The sequence below is a fragment of the Coenobita brevimanus genome, chromosome 72, assembly GCF_032717465.1.
Source record: "Coenobita brevimanus isolate Jiangsu-jjx chromosome 72, ASM3271746v2, whole genome shotgun sequence".
NCBI lineage: Eukaryota > Metazoa > Arthropoda > Malacostraca > Decapoda > Coenobitidae > Coenobita > Coenobita brevimanus.
Genome location: NC_137025.1, coordinates 43,844,758 through 43,863,353, shown reverse-complemented (window position 1 = coordinate 43,863,353; position 18,596 = coordinate 43,844,758). Strand labels below are relative to the sequence as shown.

The 18,596-nt window shown below is 41.6% G+C and overlaps 1 protein-coding gene across 1 annotated transcript in view; it reads left to right on the top strand.

Moving 5' to 3' along the window:
* Positions 1-17,275, top strand: part of LOC145407016 (uncharacterized) — a 30,635-nt gene extending 13,360 nt beyond the window's left edge. The window contains exon 2 of the mRNA XM_080278032.1: positions 15,378-17,275. Coding sequence (XP_080134158.1) covers positions 15,378-16,087 — 710 coding nt within the window. The 3' untranslated portion in view covers positions 16,088-17,275. The remainder of the gene's footprint in view (positions 1-15,377) is intronic.
* The last annotated feature ends 1,321 nt before the right edge of the window (positions 17,276-18,596 follow it).

Sequence of the window (18,596 nt, the reverse complement as noted above, 5' to 3'; positions counted from 1 at the left end):
CTGTCCTCATTCTGTGTGCTTTGCTAACCCGCCTTGCTCTGATTAACCGTGCCTCCAGGTGTCAGGTGTGGAATGTGTGTACAGTACATTGTACAATACTGTACACTGGCATTTTAAAAAGCTTATTGCAGTATTCAAGGGTGTTTTCTAAGTTTGAACTGTTATACTGTACAGTTGTAGGATTTACAAGGCATGGGGGGTTGGGGAGTGTATTACGTCACTATCCGTCAGTACGTCACCTTCCAGCATCCCCGGAATAGTAGCAGTAGTAACAGAAGAAGTAGGAGAAGTAGTAGTAATAGTAGAAGTAGTAGTAGTGGCAGTAGTAAGAGTAGTAGTAGTTGAGTCGGTCATTTATGCAGACACTCGGTTTTGAATTACTTTTCTCTGTATTAGTTTTGGGTTAATGAGCGATAATTACGTTACATTTCATTTTCCTAAGAATTACTTTTCAGTAACTTTTCGTTAAGGGGAGAGAGAGAGAGAGAGAGAGAGAGAGAGAGAGTACATGTACGTGAGTTAGTGATGAAGTAGGTGAGTGACAGTGAGAAAGTGCGTGAATGAGTAAGAGTGAGTAAGTGAGTGAGAGAGTAAGAAGGTGAGTGCATGAAAACAAGTGTGCGAGAAGAGGAGAGGTGATATTAGTATTTGAGGGGGTGAAAGAGTGTGTGAATGAGTTGTGAATGTGTGAATCAGTGGTCATGGAAGTATGAATGGAGAATAACTGCGTAAATGAGAGGGGAGGGGGTGAAAGGCGTATGAGGAGTGAATGAGGATGAAGGGAGGGTGAATAGGAGTGAGTGGGGATTGAAAGGTGAATGAGGGATGAGGAGTGAATGGAAGTGAGCGAGAGCTGACTTGAGTGTCGGCGGTTTAGAGGTGAGAGAGAGATGACTTTGGTAGAGGTGGATGAGGTGAGTGAAGAGGAGGGAAGGGTGAATAAGAGGTGAGGGTTGGCAGGATGAGATGTGAAAGGTGAGTAAGGGATGAATGAGTGAGGGGAGAGTGATCAGTTATGTAGGGTGAGTAAATGACTAAAGAGTGAATGAGTGAGTAAGTGACAGAGGTGTGTGGTGAATGAGTGAATGATTCAGTGATAGAAGTGTTGGATGAGTAAGTGAATGAGTGAGATGAGGAATGAGTGAGTGAAGTGGGGGATGAGTGAATGAGTGTGAGAAGTGTAGGATGAGTAAGTGAATAAGTGAGATGAGGAATGAGTGAGTGAGGTGGGGGAAGAGTGAGTGAGTGTGTAATTAAGGTGTGGAGTGAGGTGTTGTGTGAGTGAATGAGGTGTGGTGTGAGTGAGCAAGCGAGTGAGTGAGTTGTGGGGTGGGTGAGCAAGTAAGTGAGTGAGGTGTGAGGTGGGTGAGCGAGTGAGTGAGTGAAGTGTGGGGCGGGCGAGGTGTGGAGTGAGTGAGCAAGTGAGTGAGGTATGGGATAAATGAGCGAGTACATGAATGAGGTGTGGGGTTAGTGAGTGACGTGTGTGGTGATTCAGAAAGTGAGGTGTGGAGTGAGGTATGGAGTGAGTAAGTGAGGACTGGAGCGAGTGAGTGAGGTGTGGGGTGAATGAGTGAGGTGTGGAGTGAGTGAAATGTGAAGTGTGGAGTGATTGAGTGAAGTTGGAGTGAGGTGTGGAGTGAGTGAGTGAGGTGTGGGGTGACTGAATGGTGTGATAAGATGTGTGAGAAGAATTTTTTTTATTATTATTTTTATCGCCCGCCTTTGGTAAGGCGGAGCGATAACGTTTTTGCCAGCGTCTGTGTGTGTGTGTGTGTGTGTGTGTGTGTGTGTGTGTGTGTGTGTGTGTGTGTGTGTGTGTGTGTGTGTGTTCCCAACATATCTCGAAAAATTATTGACGAATTTTCACCGAACCTTTGGGAAATAGCAAGTATGTGATGTGCAGAAGCCTATTATTTTTGATGTGGATTTGATCAGTGACGGCCAAATGCCAGCCACCATATGTTTTTTAACATGGACTGGCTGTCTGCGAAGCACGTTACTGAATTCCATAGAGTTTTGCAAATTTTCTTCAAATTGATTTTGCAGGTAATTTTACCTTATCCAACGACATATTTTGGCAGGCGTTTATCATTCGACCCCCAAATGCTTTTGTTTCATTAACTGTAACAGCACTAAAGCGGGCATCCTGCAAAAAAGTTGTTCTTCCAGGTAAAACTGATTAAGGCAGAGCCAAATTCCAGATACCTTCATTCTAAGTACCTTGATATATTATGCTTGAAATACTAGATAGCAAAGACAGAGGCAAATACGGACTGAAAGAGACAGTTCCAAGTCTGACCTGTTGCACAGATGAATGGCTGAGAGTATGGGCTAACTCTTGTATTAGTGATGGACAGAAAAAGGACTGAGACTGCGTTGTCAGATTAGTGATGGACGCCCACCGCGGCATGGAGGGATGCAAGTAGACAGTTCAGATGAGCAGTAACCACTGAAGTAGCGACGGTAGAGGGATAAAGGATGCAACACTGTTACGAAAAGATAGAGACTGAAGGGAGTCAGTAAGAGAAAAGGGTGTTGATGAGGCAAAGGGCTTTGACCCCATCCCATTTAGAAGAGCTGTGTGCTTTGATCCCCGCCCCCCCTCCCACATGAGAGACGACCTTCACACTAGAACAGTGTTTGGAAACTAATTGCACTGTTGTTTGCTGATGCTAATGTATTGCTGAGTGTAGATGTGTGGGGGTTGCAAGGCTTAGTGAATGCGTTTAGAAGTGCGTGTACAAAACGAAAACTAAAAGTGGATGTAGAAATGAGTAAAGTTATGGTCTTTGAGAGGAATGACGTCACAAAGTGCACAGCGAGCTGGTTGGTCAGAAAACGGAGAATGTGAGTGCCTTCCCATATTTCTCCCCGACAAAGAGAGTATGTTTTCACCATTGTTTGTTTGTTTGTTTGTTTTCTGTCAGCAGGATTACTCAAAAACTAAAAGAGAGATTTGGACCAAATTTAGTGAGTAGATAGCATATGTCCCAGAGAATAATCGATTAACTTTTGGGACCGATCCAGATCATATTACAGATTCTGGATCCGGAAAACGCCTTTTGTGAAGTCCTAATCAGTGATGAGATACCTAACCCATTATGAAGAGTGGTCTGGAAATTACGTTGCCCTTGTCGGAGAGATGCGCTCCACTGAGTGCCCCTCTAGTTAGGTAGTGTGGTGAGCAATATCAGATGATGAAGTTCAAGAAAGCGTGCAACAGGGAAGAAATATTACAGGCTCACTGGGAGCAGCGAAAAAGAGTAGGGAACTGAATATGGTAGTATAAAAGCAGCTGCATGACAGTACTGTGACCCCAAGTCTAACACAGAAATAAATATCTTGAGCTTTGTTGGAAAGACACAAGCCAAGACTGAGACTACACAGAAGTAGGTTATATGACAGGAGCATCTGGAGATACGTGGAGGGACAGATAAACAAATGAGGAAGTTGGGGAGCGTAATGGTGTTGATGTGGGTGTCCACGAAATCATTAGAAATACTCTGAAATCATTTGGCCACTTAGAGAAAAAGGATAATAAAAGACTGACAAGGGGTCTGTATTTGAGTGAGGTGGAGGGGGGGAGAGGAAGGATAGACCGAGGGTGAAGTGGAGGCATGGGATGGAGAGTTGTAAGAATGAGTGGCGTGTGAGTTAGAGATGGGAGAATGATGGCGGAGGACAGGGCGACATGGCAACTGTTCGTTTGTGGCTACCACTTACGGGAGTCACGTGTCTGGCAGTGGATAAAGTAAGACAATGTCAATAACTCCGCAAAGTAAAGAAAATACGGAGTCGCCTTAGCACACCCAAACTTTTGGATGCGAATCTTCCAAGGGTATGTAACGCGATTTCTGGGGTATTGAGAGATGAAGGGACATGGTTGTATATTGTTGAACATTATGAGATATTCTTATGGAAGATTTAGCCGGGTTAAAAGGTGTAGGAACTGATTTTTGATGGACTGAAAACAACACAGTTTCCCTTATCCCATCCAGAAATAAAAGTAAAATCAGAAACCAGATGTGCCATAGCCTCACCTCGTGACTGCTGATGTAACTGCTGTGATGGACGATGTGGAAAACGGGTGGAAATGTGAAGGGTGGAGTCATCAGCACATGAATGGTTAGGATTAGATGTGCAGCTCAGAACTTCATTGATGAAGAGATGAAAGAAAGTTGGTGAGAGGACAGGACCCTGACGAACACTACTATCGATAGCTTTAGAGAAGAAGAGTGGCCGTCTGCAACACCAGCTGTAAAAGTACCAGAAAGGTAACCAGAGACAGAGACACGAAATAAATAGATAGAAACAGTTAGAGGGTGGTTTGGAAAATAAGATTTGTGCTAAACTCGGCCGAAATCCTTTGAGATGTCACGTACAATGGCCAAGGTTTGATCATAGTCTCAAAAAGGTGCCTAAGAGTGATGAGCGGTTAATAAACGAGGAAAGAAAGAGTTATACGTGCACTGGATTAATATTTGGTCCTTTGTCTTATTTACCGTATATGCGTTTTATGTGTATTCACAATCTATCAGCATTAACTTCACATTCGCCCACATTCAGCATGTCTTCTTTTAATCTCGCCTTTGCTCCCTTCTGTGTACGTATCTAGCCAATAAGTCGTAATCAGATCCTTTAGACTGCCATTGGTCTCATGCTTCTCTCTGACTCACTGCCCAGAATATATGAGAAGTGAAGTGTGGGATGGGTGAGTGAGCTAAAGAGTAAAGTGACTTAAGTGTGGTGCGAGTGAGTGACTAAGTGTAGAGTGAGTGAGGTAAAGGGAAGGTGAGTGACTGAGTGTGTGTAGTGGTGTGTGAGTGAGTGAGGCAAAGAGTAAGAGGAGAGTGACTGAGTAAGCAAATGCGAGATGAGTGATGTGGGAGGGTTGATGAGTGACCGAGAATGGAGAATGAAAGAGTTGTGTGAGTGAGGTGTAAGACAGATGATGAGTGAATGTGTAACTATGTGTGGTGTGAGTGGCAGTGGGATAATGAGTGACTGAGTAAGGAAGAGCGAGGTGAGTCAGTGAGGCGTTGGATAGATGAGTGTGGATGGGAGAGACGTAGAGTAGGTAAGTGTGTGGGTGAGTGAGACGTAGGATAGGAGGTGAGTGACTAAGTAAGTGTGGTGTGAGAGGGATGTGGGTGTGGGTGTGTCCTTGTGGTGTGATGGTGGGGACGTCCCGGCGAGCTCACACCTCATTATTGCCTGCTTCCTCTCCCACGCCTAGCCCCGCCCCGGCCCCTGCTGCCCCGTTCACCCTCAAACTTTGCCCCAGAACGAAAAGGGACTGTGTTGTGAGAATATGTGCAAGTGTTGGTACTTTTCCTCACCGAACTGTCACCCATTTGCTCCATCCGGAAAAGTTTCGGATGCAGTGATAACATAAACACAAACACATGGCAAGGAGTACTCAGTGTTCAGCACCTTCACACCACAATCGTTTCAAGAGAACCACCGACCCTGCTCTGTGGCCTTGACCTCTGACTGATTGCTCTCAAAATCAGATTACTTCATTACCTGACCCTTAATACATCCACCGTTTCCTTGAAATCAGATCAAGAGTTTTTAGGTTGAGCTTCACTTATGACCTTTGACCTGTTTTTTTGAAAATAGAGCAATTTCAGCCATGGCAAACCTTGAACCTTTCCACCAAGTTTGAATCTGATCGAATTAGAACCTTGAGTTAAAGGGCGCAACCTTTGACCTTGCCCTGTTAAACTTACCTCTGAGTGATTATTCTCTAAACTGAATCATTTCGTCCTTTCCTTTCTTCAGTCCCCCCCTCCCCCGAACAAAATTGGATCAAAATTGGATCAAAATTGTTAGACCTGAGCCTGCCCTTGACATTAGACCTACGATATTTTACAGCCAGAACTAATCACTCCCTCCTCTGATGGCCTCCAACCATAATGTTACATTTTTTGCAATCTCATTCACTGTTGTTTTCCATTATTTTCTTAGCAGACAGAGGCACACATAAAATGACTGACAGAAGGACAGACAAACTGAACCAAACACGTGACCAAACGCACAAGGGAAAAAAAAAAAATAACGTGTGGTGATAGTAATCCCTTCTTTGTCACCTTGCTGTCCATGAAAGAAGAAATCTGCTACATTAATGATGTATGTTAGAATTTTGAAAGAATGTATATTTTCTCTTGAAAGAGAGAGAGAGAGAGAGAGAGAGAGAGAGAGATTTTGCATTGTACAGTACCTATTCAATCCATCTCAGTATCAGGATGACTGAAATTGCCGACAAGAGAAACAAACGGGTAACAGTTAAACTAAATCGCTAAGGAAGACGTATTAGGGAACCTGCTAAACCCACGGGTATATCCCCATAAGTTATCCATAACGGAGTACAACGAGAGCCTTTTTTTCTTTTTTTAATCTCGTTACTACCAGGCGATTTTACTCACGTTCTGTCAAATGCTAAAGACAGCTCGCTTCCACTGCCTCTCTCAGTGTTGAATTCGCAGGTGCATAAATGTGAGGTACTGGGCAAAGGCGCATAGTATCATGTTAGAATAGGCCTACACCTTTGTCCACTACGTAACATTCAAGAGTCTATGTATCCAGCAATGAGATGAGGCAAGGGAGAAAACAGGACTTTTTGATGTGATTGTACCTCTCAACCTGGAAGTGTTAATGGCGATAATTTCTAATCCCTTAAGTACGAGGAATCATCTGAGATTAATATCAAAGGACTTTTTAAATGCAAGAATGAAGGAACCAAAGGCCAGGAGCCCGCAAAATTGTTCTCTCCAAGAAAAAACAAAAAGATGTTAACAGAGTGCCAGATTCAAGACCCGTTCATTTCGAGGTGCCTGGACACACTGCTTTTGGAAGAATGGAGATCGTAGGCAGTAGGAAATACAGACAAAGGGAGACAGTTCCAGAGCTGACCTGTTGCATACATGAAGGACTGGGAGTAACGGTTAACTCTTGCATTAGAAAGCTGGACAGAACAGGGATAAGAGTTTTTTTTGCTATACCGGCGCTATGCGCAAGCCGTAGTGGTGAAGGGATGCAAGCAGATAGTTCAGAGGGGCAGTGACCATTGAAGTGGCGATAGAAAACAGATAAAGATGCAACAGTGCGGAGAAGAGATAGAAACTGAAAGGAACCAGTAAGAGAAGGACAGTTAGGCCTAATGAGATGAAAAGCCTTTGACTCCACCTTGTTGAGAAAAGCAGTATCTGGGGAGCCTCCCCAGACATGATAATTTTACTACAATATACACAGAGGCGAATAAAACCCGTGTATAAACTCAACAACTGTGCAGGGGTAAAGAACATACGGAGTCGGCTTAGCACACCTCATCATTGTGCTAAAGGGGTCAATGGAGTCATACGAAAAATTCTTAATTTCTGGGCCTTCTTTTTCGACCGATTTTCTACTTCTCACCAATTTCTTTTTTATCCCGTATGGGATGACTTGATTCCGCAGGCTGTCGGAAACTCGCTTTTAGACATTAAACTAGCCTCGTCTGCCCCTACATAACATGTACAACGAAGTGGACGGAGTGGTCTTGGTAAGGAACGGGCGCAGTTGTTGTTGCCACTGCTAAGTAGTGTCACCTAAATATGCTATTATACATTTTGATTTGGTTAGGTAACGTTAGTCCAGTATCTTAAATCACTTTCCGACAACCTTCAGCATCAGATCCACCCCACACACGATGAAAACAAGCTGGTGAAAAAAGAAAATCGCCGAAATAGAGGAGACCCTAAGATAAATATTGACCTTAATACTCCTGCTCAATTGTTACTTTCACTTTTCATTATTTACGTGTTTTCAAAATAATATCTAGGTGACCATTCATCTACTACTTAACATTCTCTCTCTCTCTCCTTCTCCAGTCTGACTTCGTGTCTCCTTGAAAAATCTCCACGGTTTTATATCACACTTTGCCGTTTAACTGATATGACGCCATTCATGTTTCATTCTTGATGACAGACTTTTTAAATTGGATGGGCTATAGTCAACCTCCATTAAGCAGTTCATTACCTGAGGCCTCCACTAAGATGAATAAAATCGAGTGAAGGAAGCAACAATAAACATGAATAATTAGCCACCAGAGTAAAGGGGTTATGAGACGTTGAGCCGTATTGTCCCTAACACTTCTTCCCAAGTGATTTCTTTTGCTTATTGCTCCTTACTATCCTCGTCCGTGGTATTTAAATAATTCAACTTCCACTATATTCGGCATTCGATAAATACAAAATTATATTAACTAGCCGTAACCAAATATAAGTCGCTAAGGAAGAGGTGCTAGGGAGCTTCCTTAACCGACGAGAATACTGACACTTGTTCCATAGCGATTTATTTTGCCTGTTTTGCCCTTGGGTCCAGTTCATTTATTTTTATTCCTTTACTTTTAAACGATTTTGTCTACCGTTTGAGACCTCGAGTAAATGAAGGTGTATTAATAACCTATCCAGTTCGAACTCTATAATTCACGTTAAAAGGAATAAAGGAAAAATTACATCATGGTATTAAAAAGGCTGCCACCTTGATCTCGATTACTTTTATTTTTTCTTTTCTTTCTTTTTTTTTTCTTTCTTTTTTTTTCCTGGAGAATTGCTAGGATTGGTTCCGACTCTGTCTTTCACTAACAAAATTCGGACACAAGGTGCTTCATTCCCGTAGACTTTTGTGGCTATACCTAATCCACACCACGCCACACCACACACCATACACCTCCTCGCACCACACGCCATACACCACACACCCTTTCACACCACACGACAAAAAAAGCACCCTCCCACATCACACTACACCACACCACAAAAAATCACTATCCCACATCACACCGCACCACACCACACCTAGGACATTAACATAGGGTACTCCTACAACAACAACATCAACAACAGCAACTACTACTACTACTACAGTACTAGTAACCTCAGGCTCAGCTGAACACAAACCAGGTGGTCTGGAGTTTGACGCTGCCCTCCTGCAGCAATCCCTCCTCCTCGTTTAGGGGCACAGGGAGGGAGCTGAGGTGCTTGTATTACGGCACGGTAGAGCCGACCGAATATATCAGTGCCAGGACGTGAAGACACCCCTGCCCAGCACCGGTTGAAGGTGTATTTTTAAATCATATTATCTCTACAGAATGGACAATAATTTATGATTCGAGAAAGATCTTTAGCAGTGGAGTTAATGAAGGTTATTAGTGAGCAATGAAGAACATTGGCAAACAGTTAATAGGGACTGGACGCCTATACTATGCACAACACCTTTCTCTTCTTTTTTCCTTCTTTTTCATTTTTTCAGACTACCAAAGCTACATCCAATTCCGCACGTCGTCGGAAAGATTATAAAATGGCAATAGGTACCGAATTACTCATGTGTCCTTTTTCAAAAATTTCCACCCTGTTGCTGAAAAACTCTTACATTGGCAATTAGTTAATCAAAGAAACAACCCTCTTCCCAGATCTGTCTGAAGAAAATGTGCAACTGGCGAAATACAGTGAAAGCCCCATCTCAAGCAGAGCTTTTCAAATGGTTCGATTTTTCTGTTATGTATTCATCAGACGTTGGGATGATACTTGTGTCTGTACAGGGATCTACACACACACACACACACACACACACACACACACACACACACACACACACTGTTGGGAAGCTTATAGAAAGTAATAGGTGTTACGTGAGTGGTCTTTCTCAAAATTCACCACCCTACTGCTGGAAAAAGTCAACAATTGATTGACTGGGCATCAAACTGGCTTATCCCGGAAAGTATTCATAGCAGCAGACCTCAAGCTGAAGCGTGGTTTGGCTTGATTTAAGGGTGTGCAGAACGTTACGAAAAAGATGAATTTATACCAGAGTTCTTGTGGAGTTAAGCAAAGATTAGGGTAAGGCTGGGATGCGTTTTGTAGTAATTTGTAGAACAGTATAAGTGCACGCGTATATATTTGCATGTTTTGTCGATTGTGAATAATAATTATTTTGTTTTTCAGTTGCTCCTTTGGTTACGTATGTGGGTAAGGGTTTTATTTTTCGTTGATTGGAAATCGATCAAACCACTGCAGTCAAGAGGTTATAAGCTGCTTCTAGTCGCTGAGCAAATGTTATTGTTCTTTGGTAGCTGACAAAGGAAATAAGTGGATATTTGTACAGAAAATAATAACAGTTCTGACATCAATCTCTTACACTAAAAAAATGACCAAAAAATCGTATAATATTTTTCCGCCATTTGTGCACCCGTCGCCGACACTGCGCATGATGACAGTAAAGATGTTGATAACGAAGATAGTGGTGATGATTGGAATGATGGTGATGATCGGAATAATGATGATGATGATGGTGGTGATGTGATGGTGAGGGGAATTACGATACTGGCAGCAGTGGTGGTGATGATGATGTTATTATACTGAGAATGACGAGAAAAATAATGATTGGCAGATACTGATGAGGTTGCTGACGATGGTAAAGATGTTGTTAATAATAATACTATAAAAAAAGTAGCGGCGCGCGACTCTGAGGCTGTTATTATCGTGCCCTTGCAACTACCATTCAAAAGTACGTCTGATTTCGTGTATTATATGAGACGCATGTGATTCGTGTATAATATGTTCGTGTATAATAATATTCGTGTATAATATATTCGTGCTTAATGTTTTGATTCGTGCATATTATGATATGAAATCGGTCACACTTTTAAATGGTAAGTTGCCAGGGTACGATAATGACAACCTCAGAGCCGTGCGCCGCGACTATAATTATAATAGGTCTGGTAGTGATGATGATGATGATGATGATGGTAACAGTGAAGCTGATAGAGTAGTGACGAAGATGGTGATACTAATGATGTTGACGGTGATTGTGTTGATGTTATGGTAACGATGATAGTGAACAGGATGTAAGATAATGGTGATGGCACTGGAGATAATTAAGAAATAGTGATAGTGAAAATGAAAGAGTTTTAGTTCCTGACGATGATGGTGACAGTGATGGGATTGATTATGATGGTGACAGTGATGGGATTGATGATGATGGTGATTATGACGATATGATGGTGATTACTTATGTCTACCAGATACTGGAGGGAATCTGAGAATGTGTGTGTGTGTGTGTGTGTGTGTGTGTGTGTGTGTGTGTGTGTGTGTGTGTGTGTGTGTGTGTGTGTGTGTGTGTGTGTGCGCGCGCGCGCGCGCGCGCGCGCGCGCGAGTGCTTTACCTCAGATTACTGTTTGCGTACGAGTATGTTGGGCTAAGTCCCGACAATTGTTTTTTTCAGTTACCCTTCCTCACCATCTGGTTCTTTCCCTGTCCCTCTCCTTCCTTCTCACTTGATGGTAAGCCCCACAACATAGTTTACCTTTTCCCTCTCTCAGCCACACGCCCTCAGACGATTTATTCCCTCCGACAAGGAGAGTATGCTTTCACCCCTATTTGTTTGTTTCTCTTCCGTTAGCACAATTACTCAAAAACTAAGAGAGATTTGGACCAAATTTTGTCGGTAGATAGCCCATGTCCCAGGGAACAATCGATTAAGTTTTGGGACTGATGTTTGTCAGTTTGTTTGTCTGTTAGCAGGATTATTCAAAAACTAAAAAGAGAGATTTGGACCAAATTTGGTGGGTAGATAGCTCATGTCCCAGGGAACAGTCGATCAACTTTTGGGACCAATTCGGATCGCATTAAAGATTCTGGATCCAGAAACGTTTTGCAAAACCCTAATCAATGATAAGAAAACCTAACCCATTGTGAAGTGTGGTCAGGATATTACGTTGCACTTGTCGGGGAGATGCGCTCCAGTGAGTGCCCCTCTAGTTTATATATTAATTTATTTATAAAGTTATTAGTCAGGAAGGCTTACTCAGTGAAAAAAAAATTAGGAACTGTCTACATAAGCCACTTACTTGCTACTTTCTTTTTATTCATCTATTCATTATTTATTTTTGGCTAACTTCAAACGATTCTAAAAATGCAAGAGAAATAGGGAGCTCCAGTTATGTTTAAGAATATACAGGGTGGTCCATATATCACATTCATCTTCCACTCAACCGCACTTCTTCGTGACTAGCATCATATTCGTTTTAATCTACTGTCACAGTTCATCATTCAAAATGGGGAGAAGGCAATTTTAGGCCAAGTTAGAGTAAAAAGACGTGAGATAGGGCACTATAATGAGATTAGATATAGTATCAAAATTAATGTAGTAAATACTCTTAAAATGATTCGAATTTTCGGCCCACCTCATGCCATCATCAGGTATTATAATTGTCCTATATAGTCAGCTCAGACTTGATGAAAATAAAAATCAGGACTTAACAGAACCATAAAACTAAATAAAAGCAAGTAAAATCAACCCTCTTCCCAGTATAAAAGCCCAAACAGAAATGCCAAGAACCACTCAGACAAGACCCAAAGAAAACTACTCAAACCCCCAACTGAAACAACACTCGTCTGTTCGAGCACTAAGCTCAAAACCCCTCTCAAACTGGAGCAAACAAACCAAACCCACCCACAGGTTCGAACAGACAAACCATTAAGTATTATTAGCTACATTAATTTCGGGTCTATACTTTTCTATCAGTAATTTTTCTCCTAGTAAAGCACCAGCCGAAGTACTGAATTTAGCTACTATCTGAAAATCATTGTAAGAGAAAGGGTGGTCGTGGGTTAGTGGATGCTCTCTAACAGCTGGAAATGCCATTCGATGTAAATATTGCCCTGTCCTGTAGCTCTTTCCCATATGTTCAAATATTCTTATTTTGAATGAACGACTTGTACATCCAATATACCCAGCCTTACAACTAGGACATGTAAATTTGTAAACAACATCAGAGTATAGAGGAGTAAGCACTCTATCTTTGTGATTGAAAAAATTCTTTATCTTAAAGTTGTTAGTAAGTATAATCCTAAAATTTACAGAAGGAAAGCTTTTTTTTAATTCTTTAAGTACCAGATTGCGAAACTGATAACTGATTTTTCCATAGAAAGGCATCTTAACATATTTAACTAATTTTTTCACCTCAAATCATACAGATTTACTTTTTAGTTTAGTGTAGAGGAAAGCCTTCAAATACTTATCATATATGTGTATCTGATAATAATTGTTCAGATCGCCTGCAGATGTCTTACTTGGTTGAGATTAGATATGGTATAGTGAGATTAGATACTGTACACTGAGATTAGATGATTGTTGTGTAGTGAGATTAGTATAGTATAGTGAAATTAGATATAGTTTAGTGAAATCAGATATAGTATAGTGAGATTAGATAATTATGGTATAGTGAGACTGGTATCGTATAGTGAAATTATAGTACAATGAAGTTATCGTATAGTGAAATTAGATATAGTATAGTGAAATCAGATATACTATGGTGAGACTGGATATAGTATAACGAGATTATAGTACAGTGGGATTAGATATTGTACTGTACTGTGATCTTAGATAATACTAAAGTGAGATTAGATACAGTATAGTGAGTTTAGATACAGTATAGTGATTACAGATGTAGAATAGTATAACTGATATAGTATGGTGAGAACAGATTCTAGAAGAGTGAGATTAGATATAGTGAGATGAGATATAGTACCGATGTAGTGATATTAAAGTATGGTAAGAGTAGATATAGTATAGTGAGATTAGATGTAGTGAAACTGGATATAGTGTAGTGAGATTAGAATCGCCAGTTAATCTTGTGGTTTAAAGTTGCTAAATTGGCGGCCCTGATGGTCGAGTACACCTAATTTGGTCAAAATGATCAAACATGGCAGCCAAGTACCGTAGAATTCGTAACTTCCTCCAACATCCTCATGATTATTACAACCAATATCACTATATCAAGACGACACGGTGGAATATGGTGGTCAGAATGGTGGGCAGGTGGGTTGGAGTTGTCGGGTAGGTGGGGTGGGCTGGGGAGTGAGGTTGATGTGCAGGGTGGGTGAGGAAGATGAGAAAAGACTGGGGATGGGCAGGGGAGTGAGGTACGTGGGAAGGGAAGTGGGGGTGCACAGGGTAGGGTGGATGGGTGAATGTGGCAGGGCAATATGGGTAAAAGAGTGGGTGGATGAGCGGGTGAGAAGAGCTGGAAAGGTGGGTGGGTGGGTAGCGGGAAAATAGGCCCATGAGAGTTAGGTCTATGGTGTGAATAAGTCAGTGAGGAATATATCACTGTGGATATAAGCCCAAGTGGAAGCATAGGTCCAGTGGGTAAAATGGGACCCCTGGGGTTATCTCCCATGGGGGTTGGCCTCCCAAGGGATTGTCAACACCAGAAACTCTACTAGTTTACAACATATGGCATACAAGAGATTCAGTGGTGTTACAGATAGACTGCAAGATGTAATGAGCTTACAATAGCGCATTATGTTTTTTTTTTTCGTCTGTTGATACCAGAATAGAAACTGTTAGTTGGGTTATAGTCGCTTGGAATACGTGGAGTTCTGTTATGTGGGGGACATGTTCTGTGCGGAAGGCAGGATCTGAAGCTAATCCCAGTAGCTAGAGTGAGAAGTGTATAGAAGATGCTTAGGGAACTGCCAACTCTCCTGACTCTGAATGGGCTCTCCCTGTGTGCTACGGGTACTCGGTACAGAATATGTGTGAGAAGTGTTATGGTGTATGGCAGTGAGACTTGGCTAATGAGAGAAGAGGATACAATACAGACTGGAAAACACAAAATTGAGAATGTTGAAGTGGGTGAGTAAAGCATCACTGAGTGACAGAACTGAGAACAATGCATTGAATGAGAGATCTGGCGTAAGAAACATGATATAAGTGATGTGAATCGGTAGAGTGGGATGATACAGACATGTTGAGACAAAGTGGGAGGGTGACTGGTAAAGGATGGTCACAGCTATGAATGTGGCGGGACGAATACCTAGAGGCAGACCAAGGAAGATATGGCATGAGATCCTGCATGGAGACCTTCAGGACAGGGTACTGCGTTGGGAAACATCTCTAGGTCGCAACAAATGAAGAGTTACCATCCGGTTCAAATATCGCATATGCTAACATGGTCAGTGGTCTGCCAACTTAAATGTAATATAACGTGAGGAATCCACGATTGTATCCTGTGCATATGGGTATTACCACTCCTTTAACTCCTCCCACACTGAACCATTCCCCCTCTGCTCTCCCCTCCTCCTCCCCTAAATCCCGACCAGAGAAATGTGTTGTAAAGGCGTGTGCGACAGTAGGTGATCTGAGACCGTATTTATGAACTCATACAACCACCACACACATCTCAATTGAACTGGAGTAATTATTAACATAGAAATACATAACAAAGCAGTCTATGACAACAGTTAACTGTTATGTAGATCTGTCACCCTGTAAATTAATTAAGATCCTTTATAAATACTTCTTCTGATCTGACCATCCCCTGCAGGAGGCTCCTGGAGCAGCCAGGAGGACACAGCACCCAAGTTTCCTGGTGACCCCTCCCACCCTGACGATGACTCCGCTGAGGAGTATGAGGACGATTATGATTATGGCGACGAGCAGTATGACTACAACCTGGACCTGGACTCTGAGGAAGATATGAGCGCCGAGGAAGATGAGGAGGTCAACCGCATCAAGAGGAAGGTTATCTTTGGCGGCGGTGGTGGGTACAGTGGTGTTGGGCGGCGGAGTGGTGGGGGCGGTGACCCATATGGCCGGCGGCGCAGCAACCACAACTACCATGGACCTGGCCCTGATTATGGCCAGTATGGCTCCTGGCCCTATGGCGGTCGTGGGGACTATGTAGACACCAGCAGCTTTGACCGTGCCGGCCAGACCACACAGACCACAATCCAACCTAAAATCACGACCACACAGGCACCCCAGCAACGAAGCCGCTCTCGCTCTTATGCTGTCAGGCCCGACCAGGCCCAGCACCAAGGCTCAACCAGGAAGAGGCAGGGACGCCGAGAAACGAAAGAGAAGCTTTCAAAGGCCTTGAAACAGGAGATTGCACGCTACGCCCTGGAGCATAGCACGCAGGAGGCTGTCCACCACTTTTCTGCCAGGGTGGGACGCAGACTCAGCCGCAAGAAAGTGGAGAAGTTCGTGCAGCGCTACCAGCAGAGGCTTGACCGTGGTGCAGCCAGGAACTAGTGCCTTCATACCTTGATACCATCCTACCCTGAGACCTTCATTCCTCACACTCCTCCAGAACACATATGGGCTTGTACTCTCTTCTATTAATGAGTCCCCCTAGTAAATTTTCCTTCGTGACTGCTCCTTACACATTGGTATTCTACTGCATCATGTGTTATCTGTAGCTTTTAGTATGGACGTAATTTGCATAAATATCATAGATGAGAATATTAACGTGACAAATGCACAAATAAACTGATTAGAAAGAGGTGGTAGAAAGCCCTCCGAGCTGACGAGAGTACAGGACTTACTATTCTTTCTGCTGTTACTACTACCAAGTAATACTGCCAGCACTAGTAAATATCACCACCTCAAATTCATCCTCAAGAGCTACACCAGCTTCAAACCAGTAGGTTCTTTTAGCATTCATACATTAAAATAATTTCATCAACATATTTGCGTAAGTTTAGATGCTTTCACATTCAAATACTGCTGTAACTACAAATGTTCTTCTCTACTACTTACCATTATCTCCAATATCTTGATGCTACAGTTACTGTACAGGTATCGTTTTATCCTCATAATTAACCTATTGCATTTAAATCTTTTTTTTTATGCTTTTTTGGACTGCTTCCATTTCTGTTGCTATTTTTCTATTTCTTATCATCATATGAATGTACCATCCACTATCAGCATTAAAAGATCACTTCATCATGCATATCATAAACACCCATAGCCTAGTATGAGCGGATGCCACATTTCCCACCAACGTTTAGTTGTGAGCCATGGTTTTTGCTCACATTATATTCTTACCCATGGTTAACTGGAAGTCACTGTCAAGGTTTCATGCCAAACGAAGACGTTGTCGCTGGTTCTAAGACTTTGTTGACTGTGTGATGGTAAATATTCTTCTTTATACCAAACTCATACCAGGAAAAACAAACAGACGTACATTATACTACCTATAATTTCAAGCAAATCTTCCTCTATAAACATCCTGCGGAAATTGATGTATTCCTAGATATTAATTAAACTAGCGTCTTTAGAGAGGGTCGGCATGGCAGCCTCCATTTCTACCAGGAACGAAAATTCAAATAAGCTGACCAAAAATCACAAGAAAAGCAATGTTTTGGTATTAAGATAACCTAACCCCACGTTACCTAACCTTAGCATAACCATAATACCTTGTTTTGCCTGGGAAGGCCACGGGAAACTGGCGTCCTACAAGTAGGGCGGTGTCATCCCCAATGTAAACAATCACAATTATTCTAAGGGAATTTAAAGTGCTCATTGGAAATGTTTGTAGAAGAAAGATTGCCTAGAATTAAAGGTCTTATAAATTAGGCCCTTTTCCGTATGAGTTCAGTGAGAAGATTTAAAAAAATATATATGTAGGGCTAACTGTTCCTTGTGTATTCTAGCACAGCTTCAAAATACTACTTTAGAAATAGAAAACAAACCTTCGTTCTGTATGATATCCTGGCTAGAACTTCTCTCCAGCATGGGGAAGTAGAAAGTTAAATGAAACTATACCATACAAGTGTAAGTGTAATTCCCACCCCTTTGATAATATATAACAATATGCAACTAACATGAGCGAATCGATATTTCAAGTGCCAGTATTAATCCTTTCACTAATTAATCACAAACACAGATCCTATATGTCTTCCAGGGATAATTATATTTAAGTATAATAACTGCAAGAGTCAATAGCTGAGCTTTAATAATAATCCACAAAACAAGCGATAAGATGTTTCTAATAATATTTCATTACATAACGAAAATATTGCATTGCCTTTCAGATCTGCCACTTTCTTTCCAGATCATGTTTGAATTACAGGGAAGAAGCTAAAAAAAAAATCAACAGTATGATTCCTATGATCACTGCAAGATATATAAAAAGAAATTGCCCAAACATATATCAGTAATGTAATTTATATATATACAACATAGCCTTGCAGATATTGCTAATATTTCATTATATTTAAGCTTCATTATATTGGTTAAGGACGGATGGGCTGGAAACCCTGATGTATCCTAATGGTGTTTTTGTGCAGATGGTTGCCTAGCATGTGTTGCTATTTTGTACTATGCATAACATTACTGTATTTTACCTCATACAAACGTGTGTACCTGTAACTTGTACTAATGTCATTGAAGGGGCAAACAAATGTTGTAGATGCTTGTTGTAGTAACTGTGTTAGGTGTTATAACGTCACTTATTGTATGTTTGATCTAAAGTGTATAAGTATTCTTACCTCATAGGGGTCAGAATTTTAGTGATAATTATTAAACTTATTGATTTTGTATCATTAGTAGTCAAGGAGAGTTCTTGAGCTCCGAGCCTAGGCTGATGCTGTTTAATGTTGAAGGAAGGTGATGGATTTAAAGTCTTCACTGAGAAACTGGAATAATCATCTTTAGTGTCTTTTGTCCATATAATTTTATGATTTGTTATACTTTTTTCGCCACAATTTTCAAGAAAATATTCAGTTGCTCTGAAAAATTTCAAACTTACAACTCAACA